The sequence below is a fragment of the Lycorma delicatula genome, chromosome 9 (assembly GCF_047948215.1).
Source record: "Lycorma delicatula isolate Av1 chromosome 9, ASM4794821v1, whole genome shotgun sequence".
NCBI lineage: Eukaryota > Metazoa > Arthropoda > Insecta > Hemiptera > Fulgoridae > Lycorma > Lycorma delicatula.
In genome coordinates this window covers 112,480,687-112,503,464 of record NC_134463.1, presented here as the reverse complement: position 1 = coordinate 112,503,464, position 22,778 = coordinate 112,480,687, and the positions used below count along the sequence as shown (strand labels likewise).

Sequence of the window (22,778 nt, the reverse complement as noted above, 5' to 3'; positions counted from 1 at the left end):
ATCTACAAAATAAGAAAGTATCTGGTGAGGACTCAATAATGGCGTAACTTTTATAATTATACTGATTAGTTAATTAATGTATGATGATCTATTAGAGAAATTATTTGAAAAAATTTGGAAAACAGAAAAAATCCCATAAGAATGGGCAGTCTGCCCTAATTCATCTTCTACCCAAAAAGGAGACAAAATAGAAGTTAATATCACATAGGAATATCTCTTCTTTTAGTGACCTATAAAATCTTATAAAAGTTGTAGAAAACTGCTGAATAGCACATCAATAAACAATTGATGTGCTTTTGAATTTGTCAATTTGAAGAATTTATCAGGGTGGTTTAGAACAGGAAGATCTTGTGTGGAACAAATCGTTTGTGTGAAATTAATAAAATGAGATAGAATGGTGAAATACAAGAATTATGTACCACATTTTACATTTTAAAAAGGTGTATGATTCTGTTGATAGAAATGGGAATGAATGATAAACTTTTAACTGAACAAAAATTTCCATTGCCTTTTCTAAAGTTAAACTTATTTGGAATTGCAGGAATGATTAAAGTCAAAAAAGGCATAAGGTAATGTGATCTGTTGACTCCGATCACTTTTTATTCTATTCTGGGTAGAGGATAAAAGAGTAGAGAAAAACAATAAAGATTTTGAGATCAATATTGATAACAGACAAAGATATCAAATTATAACACTTTTTGTTTGGTTTTAATATCTGAAAACATTACTAAAATTTAAGACATGTGATATGAAGTAGATTTAATACAAAATCCGAACAAGGCTTTACAGTCATTCAAGATCAGTGTTACTTGTGGAAATGCATTTGAGAAAAACAATGTCAAAAACAACTTTCACTTGTGAACTTTACACACATTGTCTCTACACCTCATTTTCTGAACTGGTTGAATCCATCAACACCTACCAAATTACCCGATCGGCATGGTTCTCGGCTTAAAATGTTCATAAACATTATCCGCATATTATAAACTAAGGTAATATATAAATCAAAGATTTTTTTTTCTTTAAGGATTTTGTAGCTTGGCTTGCCTCTGTGGTGAGAATTGTCGTGTCATGGCCTTTCATCTATACATGTCCTAGGTTAAAATCCTGGTCAGGTATGGCATTTTTCACATTCTACAAAGGTATTTACCTTTTTCATATTCTACAAATTACCATCTCATCTCTGACGCAATATCTAACGGTGGTACAACATGTTAAAAAAAAAAGAAAAAAGTGCTTTGTAGCCATAACTATGCCAAGATTTAAATTGTTTAAATCTCATTCTAGTCTACTTTATGTGTAGATGCTTACCTATTATTAAAAAACTGCTCAACTTTGAATTTCTAATATTTCCTTTAATAATTATTATTCCTTACACCATCAACCGTCACATTGAGTGATACCTTGACTGCTCAGTTCTTCTTACCTTTGCATTGATCATAAAACTTGGCAATTTTCTTTTTTTACTCAATAAATATAAATAAATTACGAAATAAACAAATTTCTTTAAAACTGACTATGTTTCAGGCATAAGCAGCAGAAGCCTCCCCACCTTTAAAATTGTAACATATATAGAAATAAGAAAAATTTAACATTAAATTATAAACATTAGATAATTTCTGTTAAACTTGTTTTAAATTATGCACACTTAAAGAATGCTTTATTTTTTCCCTTAATAAAAATTCTTAATGCAAGCTTTTTAATGGTAGTAACGATTTTCTAATATGGATATATTAAGATGACTGTCTATTTTAAAGTATAACTCTCATTAAAAGATTTCTGAGAAATGTTTCAGTTTTTCTCTTTGGTATGTAAATTAATATGCTTCTTTACATTAGAAAGATTATTAAAAGCCTTTTGCCAGAAGTTAAAAACATAATTTTTCTCTTTTGTATGAATATAAATATGTCTTTAAATTATTTTTACAATTAAATGACTTTTGACAAAAGTTACAAATATATTTTTTCTCTTTAGTATGAATATTAAGATGTGCCTTTAAAACTTCTTTAGGATTAAACGACTTTTGACAGAAGTTGCAAATATAATTTTTTCCATTTGAATGAATATTAAGATGTGTCAGTAAACTAGAAATATGATTAAAAACCTTTTGACAGACGTTACAAACATAATTTTTCTCTTTTGTATGAATATTAAGATGTTTCTTTAAATTAGAAGGATGGTAAAAAACCTTTCCGCAGAAGTTACATATATAATTTTTCTCTTTTGTATGAATATTAAGAAGTCGTTTTAAACTAGAAGAAGAATTAAAAACCTTTTGGCAGAAATTACAAACATAATTTTTCTCTTTTGTATGAATATTAAGATGTCTGTTCAAATTAGAAGAACAATTCAAAACCTTTTGGCAGAAGTTACAAACATAACCTTTCTCTTTTGTATGAATATTTAAATGTGATTTTAACATAGGACTTCTAGTTCCATTATCAATAGTAACCTGTAAAATTAATAAAAAACAAATAATTACAATTGAAAATGAAAGGAACACATTAAAAGTCAATGTCAGATTATAATGGAACAAAACTCTGTTACCCGACATCCTTGAGGACTTTACTGTTCCTCAGATTTTTTCAGGATTCAGTATGCAACAAGATGGTGCTCCAACCAAACTTTATCAAGATGTTACCATGTTCCTGAAGAATGCTTCCCTGGATGTTGGATCAGACGAGGAGGAATATCCAACAATATTTAAATATATATATATATATGAATATATTCACATACATAGGTGAGCAATTTAAAACCAAACTGAGAAAGCTAGAACTGCAGTTATTTGAGTGTCACCTTTAACAATGCTTCTGTTAGCACCATTATTGGTTACATATTACTAATCTCACCTATTGCTGTCAGTCGTAAACTATTCGTGCATTAGTGCAGAATGTTTTGTTCCTACTCCAGAAATAAACTTCCCCAATTGATTACATCTACAGTGTATATTCTTTATTACAGTTATTTTTTACTGATGAATTAGTTGATATTCTAATGAATAAGAAAAGTATGTATGCCAAGTTTCTTAAAAAAAAAAAAAAAAAAAAAATTAGTAAACCAGTCTGAGGTTTCATGAAAATTACACCTCGTATAATGAAATTCATTATTCCTGAAAAACATGGTTTTTTGAAATGTAAATCTACACAAATGAACTTTTGTGTATATATGGATAATAATGTTGAATCACTAAATGATGGTTATTAAATTGATGAAATTTATACTGACTTCTGTTGTGTGTTTGATATAGTTAATATCATATTAGTTATTAGAAAACCTAGTGCGTGTGGATTTAACAATAAATTGTTGTCTTCGATAGATTAATTTTGTTCGAAATGAATCCCATATACAAAAAATGATAATTTTATCTCTAAGCCTATTTATCTTAGATCTGGCATAAGACAAGGCATGCATTTGGGTCCTCCAGTTTTCCTAGTATTTATAAGTGAGATTAGTTTAATTATATGCTATTCACATTTTTTATTAATTGTGGATATGAAATTATTTAAGCTTATCAAAATCTAGTTTATATTCAATTACTTCAAAACAATTTGAACTCTGTGCAAAAATAATGTAACTTAAATAGCATTTCTTCTAACATAAATTTTTTTTTCATATTTAATTTGGATGTTTTCTAATGTTGATATAATTATTTACTGAATAATACTGCATTACTGAATGCATTTTCTATTAAAAGATTTAGGTGAAATTAAGAAGTAATAAAGATACTTATTACAAACATAATGAAACCGAGAAAATCTCTTATTCCATCAGAAAAAGAGCCAAATCATTTTCCCGGCACATAAAAAAGACCATCAACTACATTTACAGAAAAAAAGGAGATCAATAAAGGTTTCAAGGATTTCAAAGAGGAGAAAAAGGCACATTTGGTCAAAAGACAGAAGACGAAAATAAAGCAAAAGAACGAAGAACTGTTTGAAAACCAGGAACGAAAACATACAGCAGAAATAGAAATAAATGCAAAAAATTGGTTCACAATCCTGTTGGCCAAAAATACAAAAAAAAAATTAAAAAAAGCTTACATGCTCAAATGATGTATCAGTTTCAGTTACATGATCTGGTAAAAATAAGCATGTCATTTCTGCTACATCATCCTGTTCAGTCTCTAATTTAATATCTTTATTAAGAGGCAGAACTTCATTAATAAAAGTATTACTTATTGGCCCATCCATTATCTGTAAAAAAATTATAATGAATACGCCTAATAGAAAAAAAAATACTGTAAACACCTGTCTCCTATAATTCCTTAATGATAGTTTTTGGTTTGTTTTATGATAGCTTGAATGCGATTACATTTGATACAGATGCAACCTTTCTTATTAATTATAAATACAAGAACAGGCGAATAATATTAACACACTGATTGCAATCTGCGCCATATGTTGCTCACATTAAATCTCTTTGTGAGTTCATGTGACACAGCCCTTAGCTCAGTGATTCATTGAATTGGAAGCCATGGTAACTTAATGATTTCAGAAATTTCATGTTGGGAGTAGTGATGACATGATGAATCAAGCTATTTACATATTTCCAAAATAATAGATGCAGTTCTGTTTAAATCTGTTTTAACATAAATAAACAATGTGATTTAAGATGATAAAAATTTGAATCATTGAACTGAAATTTTTAACATCTTGTTATACTATTTTAAAATATTTGAATTCTGTTTTTGAGATGGATTAAGTATGAAGTGAAACTAACAAACAGGAAATTACAAGAACTATTAAAAAATAGAACCATTAAGCTGATGAACCTTACTAAGGTAAATACATATGATTCAAAATTGCATGGCAATCTCTGAAAACATGATTCTATAGCCAAAAATAAGAAAAAAATTTTATGTAAACATAGATCAGAAACAATTTGCTATCAAGATTCAGCTTGCGAAAAATTTAGCCTCTATTTCTGATTCCTCTGTCAAATTAAACCATACTAAATTTCTTGGGGTACAAATTGAAGGCCAAATATAATGTTTCCTAATGGTTTTTGATCTAAGAAATTGAATAAAAGTGGTTTCTGTATCTCACTTAAATCAATGAAAACAGATCAAACAAGAAAACATTTTATCGGAACATACTTTTTTTGGTTTTGAATAAAATAATATTATTAATTTCCCAATAAACAAATAAAAATTCTAGTTAACTTTGCAGAGATACCACTTCTGGGAAAATTGATGTAAATAACATCTATAAAAATTAAACACAAATTTAGGAAGTTCAACTTTAATAAAAAACAAAACACACCAACTATATCTGAAAAGTGATACAATTTGAAACAGAAAAATTTTCATAAATGTTTGTACAACATAATGTAAATGAAAAAAAAAATATAAAACTTAACAATAAAATAAAAAAAATAAAAATCACATACCTTTTGGTTTTTTTCTCTAAAAATTATTAGTATAAAAACAGTTAAATGATAAATCTGCAAACATTTCTTCAAAACAGTTGCTAAATGAGGCCACCACTGTTCAATGCATTGTTCAGCTCAGCGAATCCATGCTAGCTGGGATGACGTTTAATAGCACCATTGGTTTGATGCTATCAGATGTCCTGTCTAACCGCATCATTATTATTCCTAACAGTAGCTCAGTTTCTATTATATGATGTCTCAATTCTTTTTGTGTACCAATAAAAGTAAAATAGAATAAAAACTTCATCCAACCCTAAAATAAAAAATGCAAGTACCAATATCCAATGAGCCTTGGTAGTAAGAAAAAAGAGACCTTAACATTATCATACTGCACATTAACCAAAAAAGTGTTGGAAATGACCTGTAGTAGTTTCATGGGAATTTTTTTCTGCCCAAGTGCAAGTGTTTCAATAATTTACGTCATTTCTTATAAAACAGGATTCATCAGTAACTGGAATATTACTTAGTAAATCGGTATGATGTTCACATTTTCTAATTAACCACTGACAAAAATTTCATACGCTCATCAAAATCAGAAGGTAAAAATTCTTGTACACGTTTTATATAGAATGGGTATAATTGTAGCTCCAATAATATTTGCCCCACACACTTGATTGTGAAACATGAAAGCGATGTGACAACCTTCTGGTACTTGAGGTGGGAGATACTTGGGCCGCATTCAATATTGCTTCTTCAGTGTTGACATTTGTTAGGAAATTTTCACGGACCAGCAATGAATCATGGTTTAATCATACCTGCTTCTCAAACTCATCCCTCCAAAGCCTCAAATGTTTTACAATGCGGTACTACTTGATTTCGATAACTTTCCTGGTATTCATGCACAGCAGCCAAATATATCTTTATTTACTTTACCGTAAATTAACAACATGTCCGACAACTCTCCAGATGAAATACGTTTTAGAAGAAACTGATTGTTTTGCTTGGATTCTGGACCATAAAAGACGAAAATTTTATGCAATATCATTAAAGGGTATATGGTTGGATATGGAGACTGCGATTACGGAGTTTATTTTATGGACTAGTAAAAATTTGTGTTCAGGGATATTAAGTTCAGATCGGAAACATTACAATAATCTAACTCATCATTTTTCTTACATACAGAGTAAAGACCTTACTTAAAACCTAAATAACTAGAAGAGTTGATTCCTGATGAAAAATAAATGGATGAGAATTTTTTCCCACATGCAGTGGCAACAGATAATAATGAGGATGGACACCATGTAATTAACCAGGGTATGTGTACTATGTTTCTTATTTTTGTGAGATTGTATTTAATTTCAGACAATTTTTAATAGAATCAATAGTTTAAGATATTATGTAGTCACAAAAATTATACATTATCATGTCCTAAAATGCATATTATAAACGCCTTACATTATAGTGTATGCAATGGCTTGTAAATAATACTACTTTGTTCAGTATCACAGTAGTTTTTTGTAACCGAATTCAGTTTATTTTAGCGAGTTTTAACTGACACTAATAAAAAGGATTGGCATTTGCTATTAGCAAATGCCAATCCTGTCGTCAAACAGATGTATTTTCCATTAATTATAACTTGAAATATTCAACAATCTATCTACTGTTCTGTTAGTATCGGAAAATAATGAAATAAGTAAAGAAGTATTATAATTTCCAATGCAATAAGAAGACAATTACCATTTACAAATGTCTAATAATAATAATATGCCCACAATTTTTGATGAAATTTTTTAATAACACTAGCTTAAGTACACAATTTTACATCGAACTCAAATGAATTTACATCCACATGATAAAGCCAATATTTCCGATTCATCAATATAAAACACAATCAAACTTAAATTCCATTAATTTATATTAGTATAGTATAAAATTACTTACTTAGGTAAACAAATGAAAACCCCAAACAATAAATAATACCGAAATTAAAATGTAGTTGTTACTGTAACAACCTGTCAGACAAATGGTAGAGTGTTGATCAACAGTAATGGGAAGATTCGTGAATGAGTCGTTCCTTCGATTCTTTATACTGAACGAAAGAATCGAGAATCGGTTTGCAGGAGAAACCGATTCTTAACAATGAAATGGATAGGGCGGGAAGCTATGTTGCACAATATTAATTACTGCCTCGTTCTTTTGCGCATACTGTCATGCTCGAGATATGTTTTACAATTATTCTTAGTAGACGGATAAAAGACAACAGACGATTTTGTTTTCATGGTGAATAATCTTTGCGTATTCTATTTAGAGTTGGTTTATATTTTTTTTATTTGGGCCTACTCAATTTCGTAAGATTTTTTTACGTTACATAATCAGAAGACGATTTTTTTTCTAAATGTTTATCGGTATTATTTTTTTAAATCATTATTTCTACACAAGTAGATATTTTATAAGCACTTTTAAAAAAGAATATTTTGTTTTTAAATTAACATGAGCTGCAGAAAAAGAAGTCACATCTGAACTTGCTTTTCCGAAGCAAGCCCTGGAAAAGCTTTGTGTAATTTTTGTCGTAGTTCAGTATCCTATGCCGGTGGGACGACTAGTAATCTATCTCGTCATATTAAAATTAAACACCCAGCAGTTGATATTTCAAGACAAAAAAATTCTAGTCCTGATTATGTTTCAGAAATGCATTATCACTTAAATCCTACTACGTCTACTGCGACTGAACCAAATGAATCACAGCAATTAGCCCTTAAATTAACAAACCTTGTTGATTCGCCTAATCCTTCTTCTGTGCTTGCAATAACATCTTTGTCCTAAAAAAAAACCCAACACAGTTGTACCTTACTTCCTTTGTTACAAAACCTGTCCCTCAAAGTAAAAGCCGAGCGTTAGATATTCATTTAATTCGGTTAATAACTAATGAATATCAACCTCTTTCACTCGTTGAGGATGAAGAATTCAAGAAGTTTGTTCATATGTTAAACCCTGGGGTTTCGTTTCCTTGTCGGAAAACAATTACAATTAGTTTAATTCCACAATTATGTGATAGAATTTCTTGTGAGATTTGTAAGTCATATAATATAGAAGCATGAGCAATAACCACTGACAGTTGGACATCAGTTTCAAGTAATAATTATATGGCCATAACTATCCATTTCATTGACCATGAATGCAATTTAAAAACCTAATTACTTACTTGTATGGAAATCTGCAGTCAACAAGGCTGAAAACATTGCCATTAACTTACAAGGTAAATTCAATGAATGGGCTATTACTGACAAAATAGGAGCGGTTATTAGTGACAATGCAGCAAATTTAAAAGCTGCTATTCGCAATTGTCAGCTACGCAATTTTCCTTGCTTAGCGCATACAATTAATTTAATTGTCCAAGCAGCAGTGTCTAAAGTAAAAACAGTTGTGGTAAAATCGAAGGCAATTGTCGAATTTTTTAAATGAAGTTCTCATGCTGCCTCCAAACTGCAAAACATGCAGCGACCACTAATTTCGACTATCGCTTTTGTGAATCCTATTCTAAATAATATTTCATTTGATGAGTGGAAAGTTATAGCTGAAATGTGCAAATTATTGAAAATGTTTGAAGAGATAACTATTGAAATAAGTTCTAAAAAAACTGCACCACTTTTTCAAAAATCTGTTTATTGGCGTGAGCGATGACAAGACATGTACTTAACATTAAATCTTTTACTCAGAATTCTGAAATCGTTAAAGTATGTAACAAGATGTTAGACCAACTGCAACATAGATATGATGTTGAAAATAATATTTTGCTTGAAAGCAGGCTATTAGATCCTCACTTTCAAGAAGAAGCATCTTACCAAAATGCTTACACAAAACTTTCACAGAAAGTTCAGTGTTCAGATCGAACAAGGCGATAGGTTTGAAACCAAAAAAGAAATTATTGAACCCTCCATTTCAACTGCATGGGAAGATTTTTATAAAAAAGTAACGCCAATTTTAACTAATTCAAACCCAACAGCAGCAGGAATTTTAGAGCTAGATAAATATATAAATGTACCGCTCATCTCAAGAACACAAAATCCTCTCTCTTGGTGGAAAGAAAGGAGGTTAATTTATCCAATATTATTCAAAATAATGCAAACTAGACTTAATAATGCAAAATACTATAAAGTTTATTTGAAAGGTATTAACTAATTATTTATTGTTTTCATTATTTTTTTTGTGATAATAGAACGAAAAATTTTTAAAAACAAAATGTTTTTGTGTGTCTATGTAAGTAGTAACTGTGCGCATATTAGCAAAAACATCACAGTAAATATAAATCATAACTATCGATTATTAAAAAAAAAAAAAAGAATGAATGACCCTCAAAAATAAGGTACGGTACAAGATATGTTATTTTAAATTATTGATTTTATCCTGTCCAATTTGACACTGATGTCAGCTTAATTATTTGTCGTTTTTAATAATTGTCATTTTTTGTCATTTATACCTTAGAGAAATTAGTTTAAGATAAATTTTCTAATTATAAATCCTTTTAACCACCGGGTTGATCTAGTGGTGAACGCGTTTATGCAAATCAGCTGATTTTGAAGTCAAGAGTTCAAAAGTTAAAGTCCTAGTAAAAACAGTTACTTTTATACGGATTTGAATACTAGATTGTGGATACTGGTGTTCTTTGGTGGTTGGGTTTCAATTAGCCAAACATCTCAGAACTGGTCGACCTGAGCCTGTACAAGACTACACTTTATTTACACTCATGCATATCACCCTTATTCACCTTCTGAAGTAATTCCTACCTTCTTAACCTTCTGGCTTCAGAAGGTTGAGAAGAAAAAAATATATAAATACTTTTAATGAGTTGAAATTAAAAAAAAATATATATGCGGCTTACAGATAAAATTTAATTGTTTAAGATTAACTCAGTTAAATAGTAAAACTCAGGAAAATAAATCCTTGATTGAATTACTGTTATCAGTGATGTAGTATTTGCAGGCATATAAATGACTTTTATATGTGAATTAAAATTACAAATTACCTACTCACCACACAGCATGAGATGCATCATACAAAAATAACATGATAGTACAAGATAAATAATAAACTTGCATCTGGACACACTAGACTACATTAATTAGTTTTTACAAATAGAATGTTGTATGTTTTAAATAAAAATAAACCTGTTTTCTGTAGAAATTTGTTTATTAGATAAAAGTACAATTTTTTAAATAAAATATGTATATATAAACTTTAATCTATTTAAACATTTAAGTGATTGTTCAAATTTTGACTACACAGATATACTATAAAATCAAACTACTCTAAAATCTTCTACATTATGAAAAAAATTTTATTTATTAACACCACATAAAAACACACAATTTATACCTTATAAATGTATTTCTAAAACTGAAATTGAAATATACTGCACTTTTTATTACAATAAATTAATCTATTTCTCCAAGAAAATTATTTTCTAAAACACTAAGTACAGATAATATTAAAAAAAAAATTTTAAATATAAGTCATATAAACTTGCGATAGTAAAATTTTAGCAATTTGAAGACCTATTAAAACTGCAAAATACCAAAGAAAAGCTCAACTGTTTGGAACCAGTAAATAAATTAGAAAACTCAAATTCCCTGAATAAACAAGAAAAAGAATATTTAATCATATATCTAAAAAATAAGAAAGCATCCCCCATGAGGACTCAATAATGGTGTAACTTGTAAAATTATAACAATTTAATTAATGTATGATCTATTAGAGAAATTATTTGAATACATTTGGAAGACGGAAAAATCTCATAAGAAAGGCAGTCTCCACTAATACATACTCTACACAAAAAAGGAGACAAAATAGAAATTAATATTACAGAGGAATATCTCTTCTTTTATAACCTGTCTTTTAGTAAGTTGTAGAGAACTTGGTGAAATGGAAGAGTTATGTATTACATTTTACATTTTAAAATTATTCAGAATTGTAGACGATTAAATCAAAAAAGGCATAAGGTAGTATGATCTGTTGACTCTGATCACTTTTAATTCTGTTCCAGATACAGGATAAAAGAATAGAGGAAACCAATGAAACTGAGTGCTTCAATGTATGTCAGTGGCAAGGAAAAAAAGGAAAATAATTCAAATCCAGGCGATAACAATAAAAGAATACATTTTTAAAGAAACTGATACATGAAAGAAGCAGTTATTTTTTTACAAGTATGTTAGTAATAAACTAAAAATTAAGAAAGATTTTGAGATCAATATTGATAACAGACAAAGATATCAGATTATACACTTTTTGTTTGCTTTTAATATTTGAAAACATTACTAAAATGTGACATGAAGTAAACTTTAATACAAAATCAGAACGAGGCTTATAATCATTCAAGATCAGTGTTACTTGTGAAAATGCATTTGAGAAAAAAAGTCAAAAACAACTCTCACTTGTGAATTTTACACACATTGTCTCTACATCTCATTTTCTGAACTGGTTGAATCCATAAACATCAACCAAATTATCCGATCGGCATAATTCTGGACTTAAAATGTTCATAAACATTATCAGCATATTATAAACTAAGGTAATATATAAATCTAAATTTTTTTTTCTTTAAGCATTTTGTAGCCTTGGCTGGCCTCTGTGGTGAGAATTGTAGTGTCTTGGCCATTCATCTACATGTTCTGGGTCGAATCCTGGTAAGGAATGGCATTTTTCACATTCTACAAATTTCCATTTCATCTCAATTTCTCATGGAATACCTAACATGTTAAAAAGTTTTTTTAACTAAGCCAAAAGTTAAATTTTTAAACCTCATTCTAGTTGACTTTATGTGTTAAGGCTTACATACTATAAAACTGCTAAACTTTTAATTTCTGATAATTCCTTCAATAATTATTATTCCTTAAACGATCAACCACCACATTCAATGATTAGATACACATCTAATGATAAACATTAGATAAATTTTGTTATACTTGTAATGTCAACTTCTTGTTATAAGTTTGTTGTAAATTATATTTTAATATGGATATTATTAAGATGTCTGCCTAATTTGAAGTATAACTTTTGTTAAAAGATTTTTGATAAATATTATAAACAATATTTCTCTTTGTGGTGTAAATTATTAATATGTTTCTTTGCATTAGAAAGATTATTAAAAGCCTTTTGACAGAAGTAACAAACATAACTTTTCTCTTTTGTATGAATATTAAGATGCGCCTTTAAAACTTCTTTATGATTAAAAGACTTCTGACAAAAGTTACAAACATAATTTTTCTCTTTTGTATGAATATTAAGATGTCTCTTTAAACTAGAAGGACAATTCAAAACCTTTTGGCAAACGTTACAAACATAAGTTTTCTCTTTTGTATGAATATTAAGATGTTTCTTTAAACTAGAAGGAATATAAAAAACCTTTGGGCAGAACTTACATACATATTTTTTCTCTTTTGTATGAATATTATGATGTCTCTTAAAACTAGTAGAACAATTCAAAACCTTTTGGCAGAAGTTACAAACATAACCTTTCTCTTTTGTATGAATATTTAAATGTGATTTTAACGTAGGACTTCTAGTTCCATTATCAATAGTAACCTGTAAAATTAAAAAAAAAAACAAATAATTACAATTGAAAATAAAAGGGACACATCAAAAGTCAATGTCAGATTATGATGGAACAAAACTCTGTTCCCCGACATGCTTGAGAACTTTACTGTTCCTCAGATTTATTCAGGATTCAGTATGTAACAAGATGGTGCTCCACCAAACGTTATCAAGATGTTACCATGTTTCTGAACAATGCTTCCTTGGATGTTGGATCAGACGAGGAGGAATATCCAACAATATTTAAATATATATATGAATATATTCACATACATAGGTGAGCAATTTAAAACCAAACTGAGAAAGCTAGAACTGCAGTTATTTGAGTGTCACCTTTAACAATGCTTCTGTTAGCACCGTTATTGGTTATATGTTACTAATCTTATCTGCTGCTGCCAGTCGTAAACTATTCGTACATTAGTGCAGAATGTTTTGTTCCTGCTCCAGGAATAAACTTCCCCAATTGATTACACCTACAGTGTATAATCTTTATTCAGCTTATTTCTTTATTGATGAATTAGTGGATATTCTAATGAATAAGAAAAGTATTTATGCCAAGTTTCTTAAAAAAAAAAAAAAAAAAAAAAATTAGTAAACCAGTCTGAGGTTTCACCTGATTTTTTTATAATTCATTTAGCAAAAACATATATATATATATATATTTTGGCTTTTGTAAAACTAATTATAAAGCAAATTCCTACACGCTGTATTTTTTCAACCATATGATTGTACCTCTTTTTCCTTACACTGTACAAATGTTCCAAATTTCTTTTTAATTTTATTAAAATAAATTTATTTTTATTTACATACATATATAATATATATATATATATATTTACTTAGTGTGTTACCCATTAAACATTAGAATGATATGTCCACTATATATGATAAACCTTTTAAAATTATCCAGATTTGGCATTGCAAAGGTCAATCTGAATAATTGGTGTTCCACTGTATGTAAAATCCAACACCCTTACCTCTTCATTTTCAACTTTTAAAGGTAGTTTGCATGAAAATTACACCTCGTATAATGAAATTCATTATTCCTGAAAAACATGGTTTTTTGAAATGTAAATCTACACAAATGAACTTTTGTGTATATATGGATAATAATGTTGAATCACTAAATGATGGTTATTAAATTGATGAAATTTATACTGACTTCTGTTGTGTGTTTGATATAGTTAATATCATATTAGTTATTAGAAAACCTAGTGCGTGTGGATTTAACAATAAATTGTTGTCTTCGATAGATTAATTTTGTTCGAAATGAATCCCATATACAAAAAATGATAATTTTATCTCTAAGCCTATTTATCTTAGATCTGGCATAAGACAAGGCATGCATTTGGGTCCTCCAGTTTTCCTAGTATTTATAAGTGAGATTAGTTTAATTATATGCTATTCACATTTTTTATTAATTGTGGATATGAAATTATTTAAGCTTATCAAAATCTAGTTTATATTCAATTACTTCAAAACAATTTGAACTCTGTGCAAAAATAATGTAACTTAAATAGCATTTCTTCTAACATAAATTTTTTTTAATTTAATTAAATTAAATTAAAATTTAAATTAAAAATTTAAATTTAAATTTAATTTAAATTTTTTAATTTTACAAAAATAAATTTATTTTTATATACATATATATATATATATATATTTACTTAGTGTGTTACCCATTAAACATTAGAATAATATGTCCACTATATATGATAAACCTTTTTAAATTATCCAGATTTGGCAATGCAAAGGTCAATCTGAATAATTGATGTTCCACTGTATGTAAAATCTAACACCTTTACCTCTTCATTTTCAACTTTTAAATTTTCAGATTTAACTAAGTTGGTCTCTTCAATTGCTAAAGGATCTTTTTCAATATCACCATCAGTAATATCAAGCGGTTCCTCTTTCAGTTGCATATCAAACGGTTCCTCTTTCAGTTGTAGTAAATTTACTTGCTGTAATAAAAAACAAAAAATGAATGACACAAAGTAAATATTTTACGATTATTTGTATAAAGCAGGTCAACAAAATTAAATCTGAATTTTTTTAATCTGATAACTGATTTTTATGTTATTTTGTGCAATGATTTCAAATATGGCTCCAATTATTTTTTCTGTCAAGTAACATTATTTTTCTTACCCATACGCGGTTATTTTATTTTTCCTCTACAGACTTCTACTGCCTTTTTTCTTCCTTTCAACACTTATCAAGTCATATTTTCTATTGTAGTCAGCTTGCGGATCATCTATGTGGAAACACTAACAGTACCCTGCAATCAGGTTCACATTCTGCCTTCCATTTCATTAGTGTGTTCCAGTTTGTTTATATCTACATGAAATCTTTCAACCTGTTCTTCACTTAGAACACCAAGATTATCGAGTAAGTAATTAATATAAGAATGCAGAAAATGGACCTTCTAGCTCATTAGCTCATCAACAACCCCAAGTCTTGGAATTTCATTAGCATGACTTCCAATACAATTAAATTTTGGGTTCTTATTGTTCCCAAAAAATTTCTTTATGTCTTATTTAAATGCTTCACAAGCTTCTTTTTCAATGTCCTTTATTTTGTTTTGAAAGACTTCGTCTTCAAAAGGTTTACAAATATCTGGACCATTGAAAATACCTTCTTTCACTCTCGGTTCTGTCAGCTGTGGAAACATATAGCATATATATTTAAAACACTCTTTACAAATTGTTTCATCAATCCCAGTAAATCTATTTGCTGTAATAAAAAACAATTAATGAATACTACAAAGTTAATATTTTATGATTTTTTGTATAATTAAAAAATTAAAAAAAAATTTAAAAAATTTCTAATTCACTTACCAGAAATATTAACAGTGCAGCCACAGTTATATTATTATTACTAGGTAACTTTAATGTGCCAGGTTTTGTACTGGGAAACCTACAAAAGGTTTCTTTTGCAAAATGTTATCATCCAAACTTAAATGTTAAAAATGTTGCTACTCACTTTACATATTTTTCTACAAATTATGTTTTACAATCAAATAATTTGTTATAACTCTTGCGGTAATTCTCATGATTTAGTTTTTTCTAATCTTACTGACATTAGTGTTAATATTGCTCATGGTGAAATCTTTTATCATTATAAATATATCATTTATAATGATAAACAACGTTAATGATAACAATGTTGTCTTAAGAATTCTAACCTTATCTCTCGTAAATATTTCACGGATTATAAAAATATTAATATTGTAAGATTCAACATTTACTAAATGATACAATGTACATCTACTAATTATTAAGAATTATTTAACAACAAAGTGTATGTAATATTCTTAGTTGTAAAGATTTATTATTAAATTATACTGTTAAAGTTGAGGAATCTTTATTTAATGATTCCAAAGATTATTTATATGCTAACAAAATTGACGAAAGATCTTCTCCATCTAATATGGATTTTGAAACTACCAATGATTTTTCCAACTGAAATTACATTTAATTGTAATGACTGCTACAGTAAAAATTATACTGAGAATGATTTTAAAGTCATTTACTGACTAATTATAATTTTTTGATTGGCCCAGCAAAATATTCATCTTCTTTTAGTGAAAAAATTCTCTGGCTTTTTGTACAGTTTTTAACTAGGCTCTTAAATTGTTCTTTAAATACTCTTGCTTCTTATAGCATTTGGAAAATTTGCTACATATGCCCATTATTTAAAAACTGTGATATCCATAATTATTGCACTATCAGCAAATGCAACGTTTTTGCCAAACTCTTAGATAAGGTAGTTTGCATGAAAATTACACCTCTTATAAAGAAATTCGTTATTCCTGAAAAACATGGTTTTTTGAAATGTAAATCTACACAAATGAACTTTTGTGTATATATGGATAATAATGTTGAATCAATGTGGTTATTAAATTGATGAAATTTATACTGATTTCTGTTGTGCATTTGATGTAGTTAATATCAAATTACTTATTAGAAAAGAGTGCGAGTGGATTTAACAATAAATTGTCTTTGATAGATTAATTTTGTTCAAAAAGAATCCAGTATATAAAAAATGATAATTTCATCTCTAAGCCTATTTATCTTAGATCTAGCGTAAGGCAAGGCACACATTTAAGCTCTCCAGTTTTTCTAGTATTTATAAGTGAGATTAGTTTAATTATACACTATTCACAATCTTTATTATTTGTGGATAATATGAAATTATTTAAGCTTATCAAAATCTAGTTTATATTCAATTACTAGTTTATATCAATTTGAATTCTGTACAAAAATAATATAACTTAAATATCATTTCTTCTAATATAATTTTTTTTTCATATTTAATTTGGAAGGTTTGCTAATGTTCATATAATTATTTACTGAATAATACTCCGTTACTGAAGGTATTTTCTATTAAAGACGTAGGTCAATATTTTGATAGAAAGTTATCCTTCAATAAATAACTAGTTACACTGTATCTAAGTCACTAAAAATGGTAAATTAACTCTTACGAAGATGTAAATTGTAAATTAATTCTAACTGGTAACATTAACTTTTAGAACTTTAGGTTATGTTTTTATTGTCACCAGTCCCAAAAAACAAAACATGGAAAATCAATAGTCAACAAATTTTAATATATGGGAGTAAAATCAAAATTAATCGTTTGATAGCAAAGCCAATCAAAAAAGAATGAGAAAAATAAAATTAGCCTACCAACTAAGAAAAGATATAATAACATAAGCAACATCTCAGCAGATGCCAAAATCAGACACCAAAATTTGGTAATCAAACCCGAGGATCTGTTTAATATCAGGTGCATCCTCAGTTTGAAATCAGATAAAAAAATCCAATTACAAAAACAAAGTAAAAACTTGAGAAAATCCTAGCAGCAATAAGAATACAAGAAAATGATTGCAGATTAAGAAGTAATAAAGATACTTATTACAGACACAATGAAACTGAGAAAATCTCATATTCCATCAGAAAAAGAGGAGCCAAAACTTTTACCAGGCTCATAAAAAAGACCTTCAACTACATTTACAGCAAAAAACGGACATCAATACAGGTTTCACGGATTTCAAAGAGGAGAAAATGGCACATTTGGTCAAAAGATAGAAGACGAAAATAAAACAAAAGAACGAAGAACTTTTTGAAAATCATGAATGAAAATATACAGCAGAAATAGATATAAATACAACATATTGCTTCACTGTCCTGTCGGCCAACCATACAAAATAGAAAATTAAAAAAGCTTACATGCTCAAATGATGTATCAGTTTCAGTCACGTGATCTGGTAAAAATAAGCATGTCATTTCTGCTACATCATCCTGTTCAGTCTCTAATTTAATATCTTTATTAAGAAGCAGAGCTTCATTAATAAAAGTATTATTTACTGGCCCATCCATTATCTGTAAAAAAATAAAAATTAAAAGAAATTGAATAAAAGTGGTTTCTGTATCTCACTTAAATCAAGGAAACAGTCAACACAAGAAAACATTTTATCGGAACATACTTTTTTGGAATAAAACAATATTGTTATATTGTTAATTTCCCAATAAACAAACAAAAATTCTAGTTAACTTTATAGAGATTCCGCTTCTGGGAAAATTGATATAAATAACGTCTATAAAAATTAAACACAAATTAATAAGATCAACTTACTAAATTTGTGTTTTTTTACTAAATTTGTTCAACTTACAAAAATAAAAATCACATCCCTTTTGGTTTTTTTCTCTAAAAATTATTAGTATCAAAACAGTTAAATGAAATCTGCAAACATTTCTTCAAAGCAGTTGCTAAATGGGGCCACCACTGTTCAATGCATAGTTTAGCTCAGCGAATCTATGCTAGCTGGGATGATGTTTAATAGCACCATTGGTTTGATGCTATCAGATGTCCTGTCTAACCGCATCATTATTATTCTTAACAATAGCTCAGCTTCTATTATATGATGTCTCAATCCTTATTGTATGCCAATACAAGTAAAATAGAATAAAAACTTCATCCAACCCAAAATAAAAAATGCAAGTGCCAATCTCCAATGAACCTTGGCAGTAAGAAAAAAGGGACTATAACATTATCATACTGTACATTAACCAAAAACGTGTATTAGAAATGACCTGTAGCAGTCTCATGGGAATTTTCTTCTGCCCAAGTGCAAGTGTGTCGATAATTTACAATGTCATTTCTTATAAAACAGGATTCATCAGTAACTTTTATATTACTTAGAAAATCGGTATGAGGTTTACATTTTCTAATTAACCATTGACAAAATTTCAAACGTTTGAGAAGGTTTCAAAATCGGAAGGTAGTAACTCTTGTAAAAGTGTTGTATGGAATGGGTATAATTGTAGCTCCAATAATATTTGCCACACACTTGATTTTGAAACATGAAAGCGATATGACAACCTTCTGGTACTTGAGGTGGGAGATACTAGGACCGCATTCAATATTGCGTCTTCAGTGTTGGCATTTGTTAAAAAATGTTCACAGACCAGCAACCTATCATTGTGGTTTAAGCATACCTGCTTCTCAAACCCATCCCTCCAAAGCCTCAAATGTTTTACAATCCGGTACTACTTGATTTGGATAACTTTCCTGGTATTCATGCACAGCAGGCAAATAGATCTTTATTTACTTTACCATAAATTAACAACATATCTGTCAACTCTCCAGATGAAAACAAATTTGTGGTATCACCCATTACGAATGACTGACCAAACAATAACAGCACAAACACCACTCAAATGAATATTTAAATGCTAGACACAAAACTTAATTGTTGATAAGCTGTTATATGCAAAAATAGAAATTTCTAATATGTTTTGGAAGGAACTGATTGTTTTGCTTGGATTCCGGAACATAAAAGACGAAAATTTTATGTAACATCATTAAAGGGTATATGGTTGGATATGCAGACCGCGATTACGAAGTTTATTTCATGGACAAGTAAAAATTTGTGTTCAGGGATATTAAGTTCAGTTAGGAAATGTTACACTATCTAACTCATAATTTTTCTTACATACCAAGTAAACACCTTACTTAAAATCTGAATAACTAGAATTGTTGATTGCTGATGAAAAAAAGAGAAATGGATGAGAATTTTTTACACATGCAGTGGCAAGTGATAGTAATGAGGATACACACCATGTAATTAACCAAAGGCAAATAAAGAAAACCTCAAGTAGTAATTAATATTTATGTACTATGTTCATGTTTTTTCAAATATTATTTATAATTCTTATTTTTGTTCAGCATCACAATAGTTTTTTGTAACCGAATTCCGTTTATTTTAGCTAGTTTTAACTGAAACTAATAAAAAGGATTGACATTTGCTATTAGTTGTCATCAAACAGATGTGTTTTCCATTAATTATAACTAGAAAATGTCAACGGTCTATTACAAAACTATCTACTGTTCTATTAGTATGAACTGTTCTTGTTAGTATCGGAAAATAATAGAATTAAATATTATAATTTCCAACGCTATAACAAGAAAATTACTATTTACAAATGTCTAATAATAATATGTCCACAATTTATCTTACAATTTTTTATAACACTAGCTTAGGTAAACGATTTTATATCAAACTCAAATGAATTTACATCGACAGCATAAAGCCAATACTTCCGATTCATCAATACAAAAAACAAAACAAATCAAACTTAAATTCTTTTAATTTATAATAGAATATTATATAATAACTTACTTAGAAAAACAAATAACAACCCCAAACAATAAATAATACTGAAATTAAAACAAAGTTGTTTCCGTAACAAGTCAGACAAATGGTAAGAGTGTTGATCAATGATGCCAACACATGCAATTTTATACTTCAATCCACGATGTTGAAAAAAAATATATTTATTTATAAAATTGAACAACTTAATAAATAAATTTTCAATGAACTTTTAAAATGGTTTAATCCAAAAGTAAAGAATCTACTGAAATTTTTATAAAATTCTTAGAATCTATTGTTATTTATTCATTTATTTAAAAAAGAAAAAAATCCGCTAGCATTTAATCATAATGTTTTTGTTGAAAATAAAAGTAATACAACAGAAAAACGAACTTAATTAAAAAATAAAAATTCAAATAACATTACGATAATAAATTAAACAACCAGTAATCATTTTTAATTACCTTATAGATTCTGTTCCATCACGGTCGGTGATGATATTAATTTAAAGGTATAAATTTATGTAACGACAAACCGACCCAAATTACATATTTTTTATAAAAACATTATTTAAATATTATATAAGTAATTTGTTGTTTTCTATAAGTTGGTAGACGATAAATCTCTTAACAGACAGATGCTAAGAAATGTTCGGGATCACCGACCATTTCACGACTGTACCGAGCTTGACATCTAATATGTTATTTGTGTCTAGCTGGTTTGTTACCGCTACATACCTCGTCACTGGTTTCTTCCAACTCCCTTTTTTCTGTTTGGCCTACTGAACCACCATAAGGTATTACTTCAGAGGATATGTGTATAATACACATAAAGTGTAGTCTTGTACAGTCTCAGGTTGACCATTCCCTTAATGAATGGTTAATTGAAACCCAACCACCTAAGAACAACGGTATCCACGATCTAGTGTTCAAGCCCCAACAAAATTAACGTCCTTTATTAGGATTTGAACCTTATAACTCTCGACTTCGAAATCGGCTGACCACTAGACCATCAGGGGGGTGTGGATTTGTCTATCTTTTTTTTTCTGTTTAGCCTCCGAAACCACTCTAAGGATTACTTCAGAGAATGAATGAGGTTCATATGTACAAGTGTAAATGAAGTATAGTCTTGTCTTAACCATCCATGAGACATATGGTTAATTGAAACCCAACCACCAAACAACAACGGTATCCACAATCTAGTATTCAAATCCATATAAAAGTAATCTTTACCAAGATAACCATAGAACTATTGACTTCAAAATCACTCATTTGCAGTCGTGTTCACCACTAGACAAACCTGGTGGGTTAGGATTTGTCCATCTAACGTGGGAATATACTTGAAGGTGTTCAACACCATCAAGTACGCTACAGTAAGTTTTACAAAAGTTTTCAAATTATCCCCTGTAACAACACCCCAAATTATTTCAAAATCATCATCACCTTCAGGTGAATCCATGTATTGCCTCGGCTATTACTCTTTCAATAGTTTCACTAACATCATCGACTGACTGGATTGAAACAGTACTTGTGTTTTCAAGTTCTGGAGTACAAGTAGTAATTCCTGTATCAGAGCTGATATTTTCAGCTAAAGAGCTTGATATATTCTGCTGATTGCTTGCAAATGATGTACTTTGAATCGGCGAAAGAGGACGATTATTATTATTATCAATGTTGTCAGTAATACTAGGACTAGGCCTACCTGTTTTTCGATTGAACATTCTCTTTTTAGATGGTGGTTCATCTTCCTCTTCTTCAGACTCAGAAGTTGAAGGCTGATATTCGTCCGATAGGTAAACGTTACCGAAACAACAAATCCTGCCACAGTTTTTGTAATTCTTTTTCCATTGATTCATAACTTCTGTTAATTTTTCAATAAATAAAACACATAAACCGAATAATAAGGATTGAATACAGAACCGATATGTAATATAAAAATTGTAAATGCAGAATAACACAGAACTACTTGTCATTCAATCACTACTAACTCAATTGGTGAACATAAGTAAATATATTCGACAATGTGCTGTGGTGACACATTGGTATCACGTGGCCAATCATAATGTTTTAACTGTTACTGGCCGCGTGAAGCCAATGCATCACCACACAAAAAAACAATCTCTAAAAATGTAGTTTTTACTCAAATGAGTGACAGTTATTACTAATTCATT

General features: G+C 28.8%; 1 protein-coding gene across 1 annotated transcript; it reads right to left on the bottom strand.

Annotated features, from left to right (window-relative positions):
- Positions 1-10,738: 10,738 nt before the first annotated feature.
- Positions 10,739-20,735, bottom strand: LOC142330502 (uncharacterized). Its single transcript, XM_075375805.1, has 4 exons — positions 20,639-20,735; positions 18,186-18,338; positions 14,766-14,921; positions 10,739-12,951 (listed from the first exon to the last, which is right to left on the bottom strand). Exons 2-4 carry the CDS (start codon positions 18,333-18,335, stop codon positions 12,448-12,450), a joined length of 810 nt encoding a protein of 269 aa, XP_075231920.1. The 5' UTR covers positions 18,336-18,338; positions 20,639-20,735; the 3' UTR covers positions 10,739-12,447.
- Between the last annotated feature and the right edge of the window lie 2,043 nt (positions 20,736-22,778).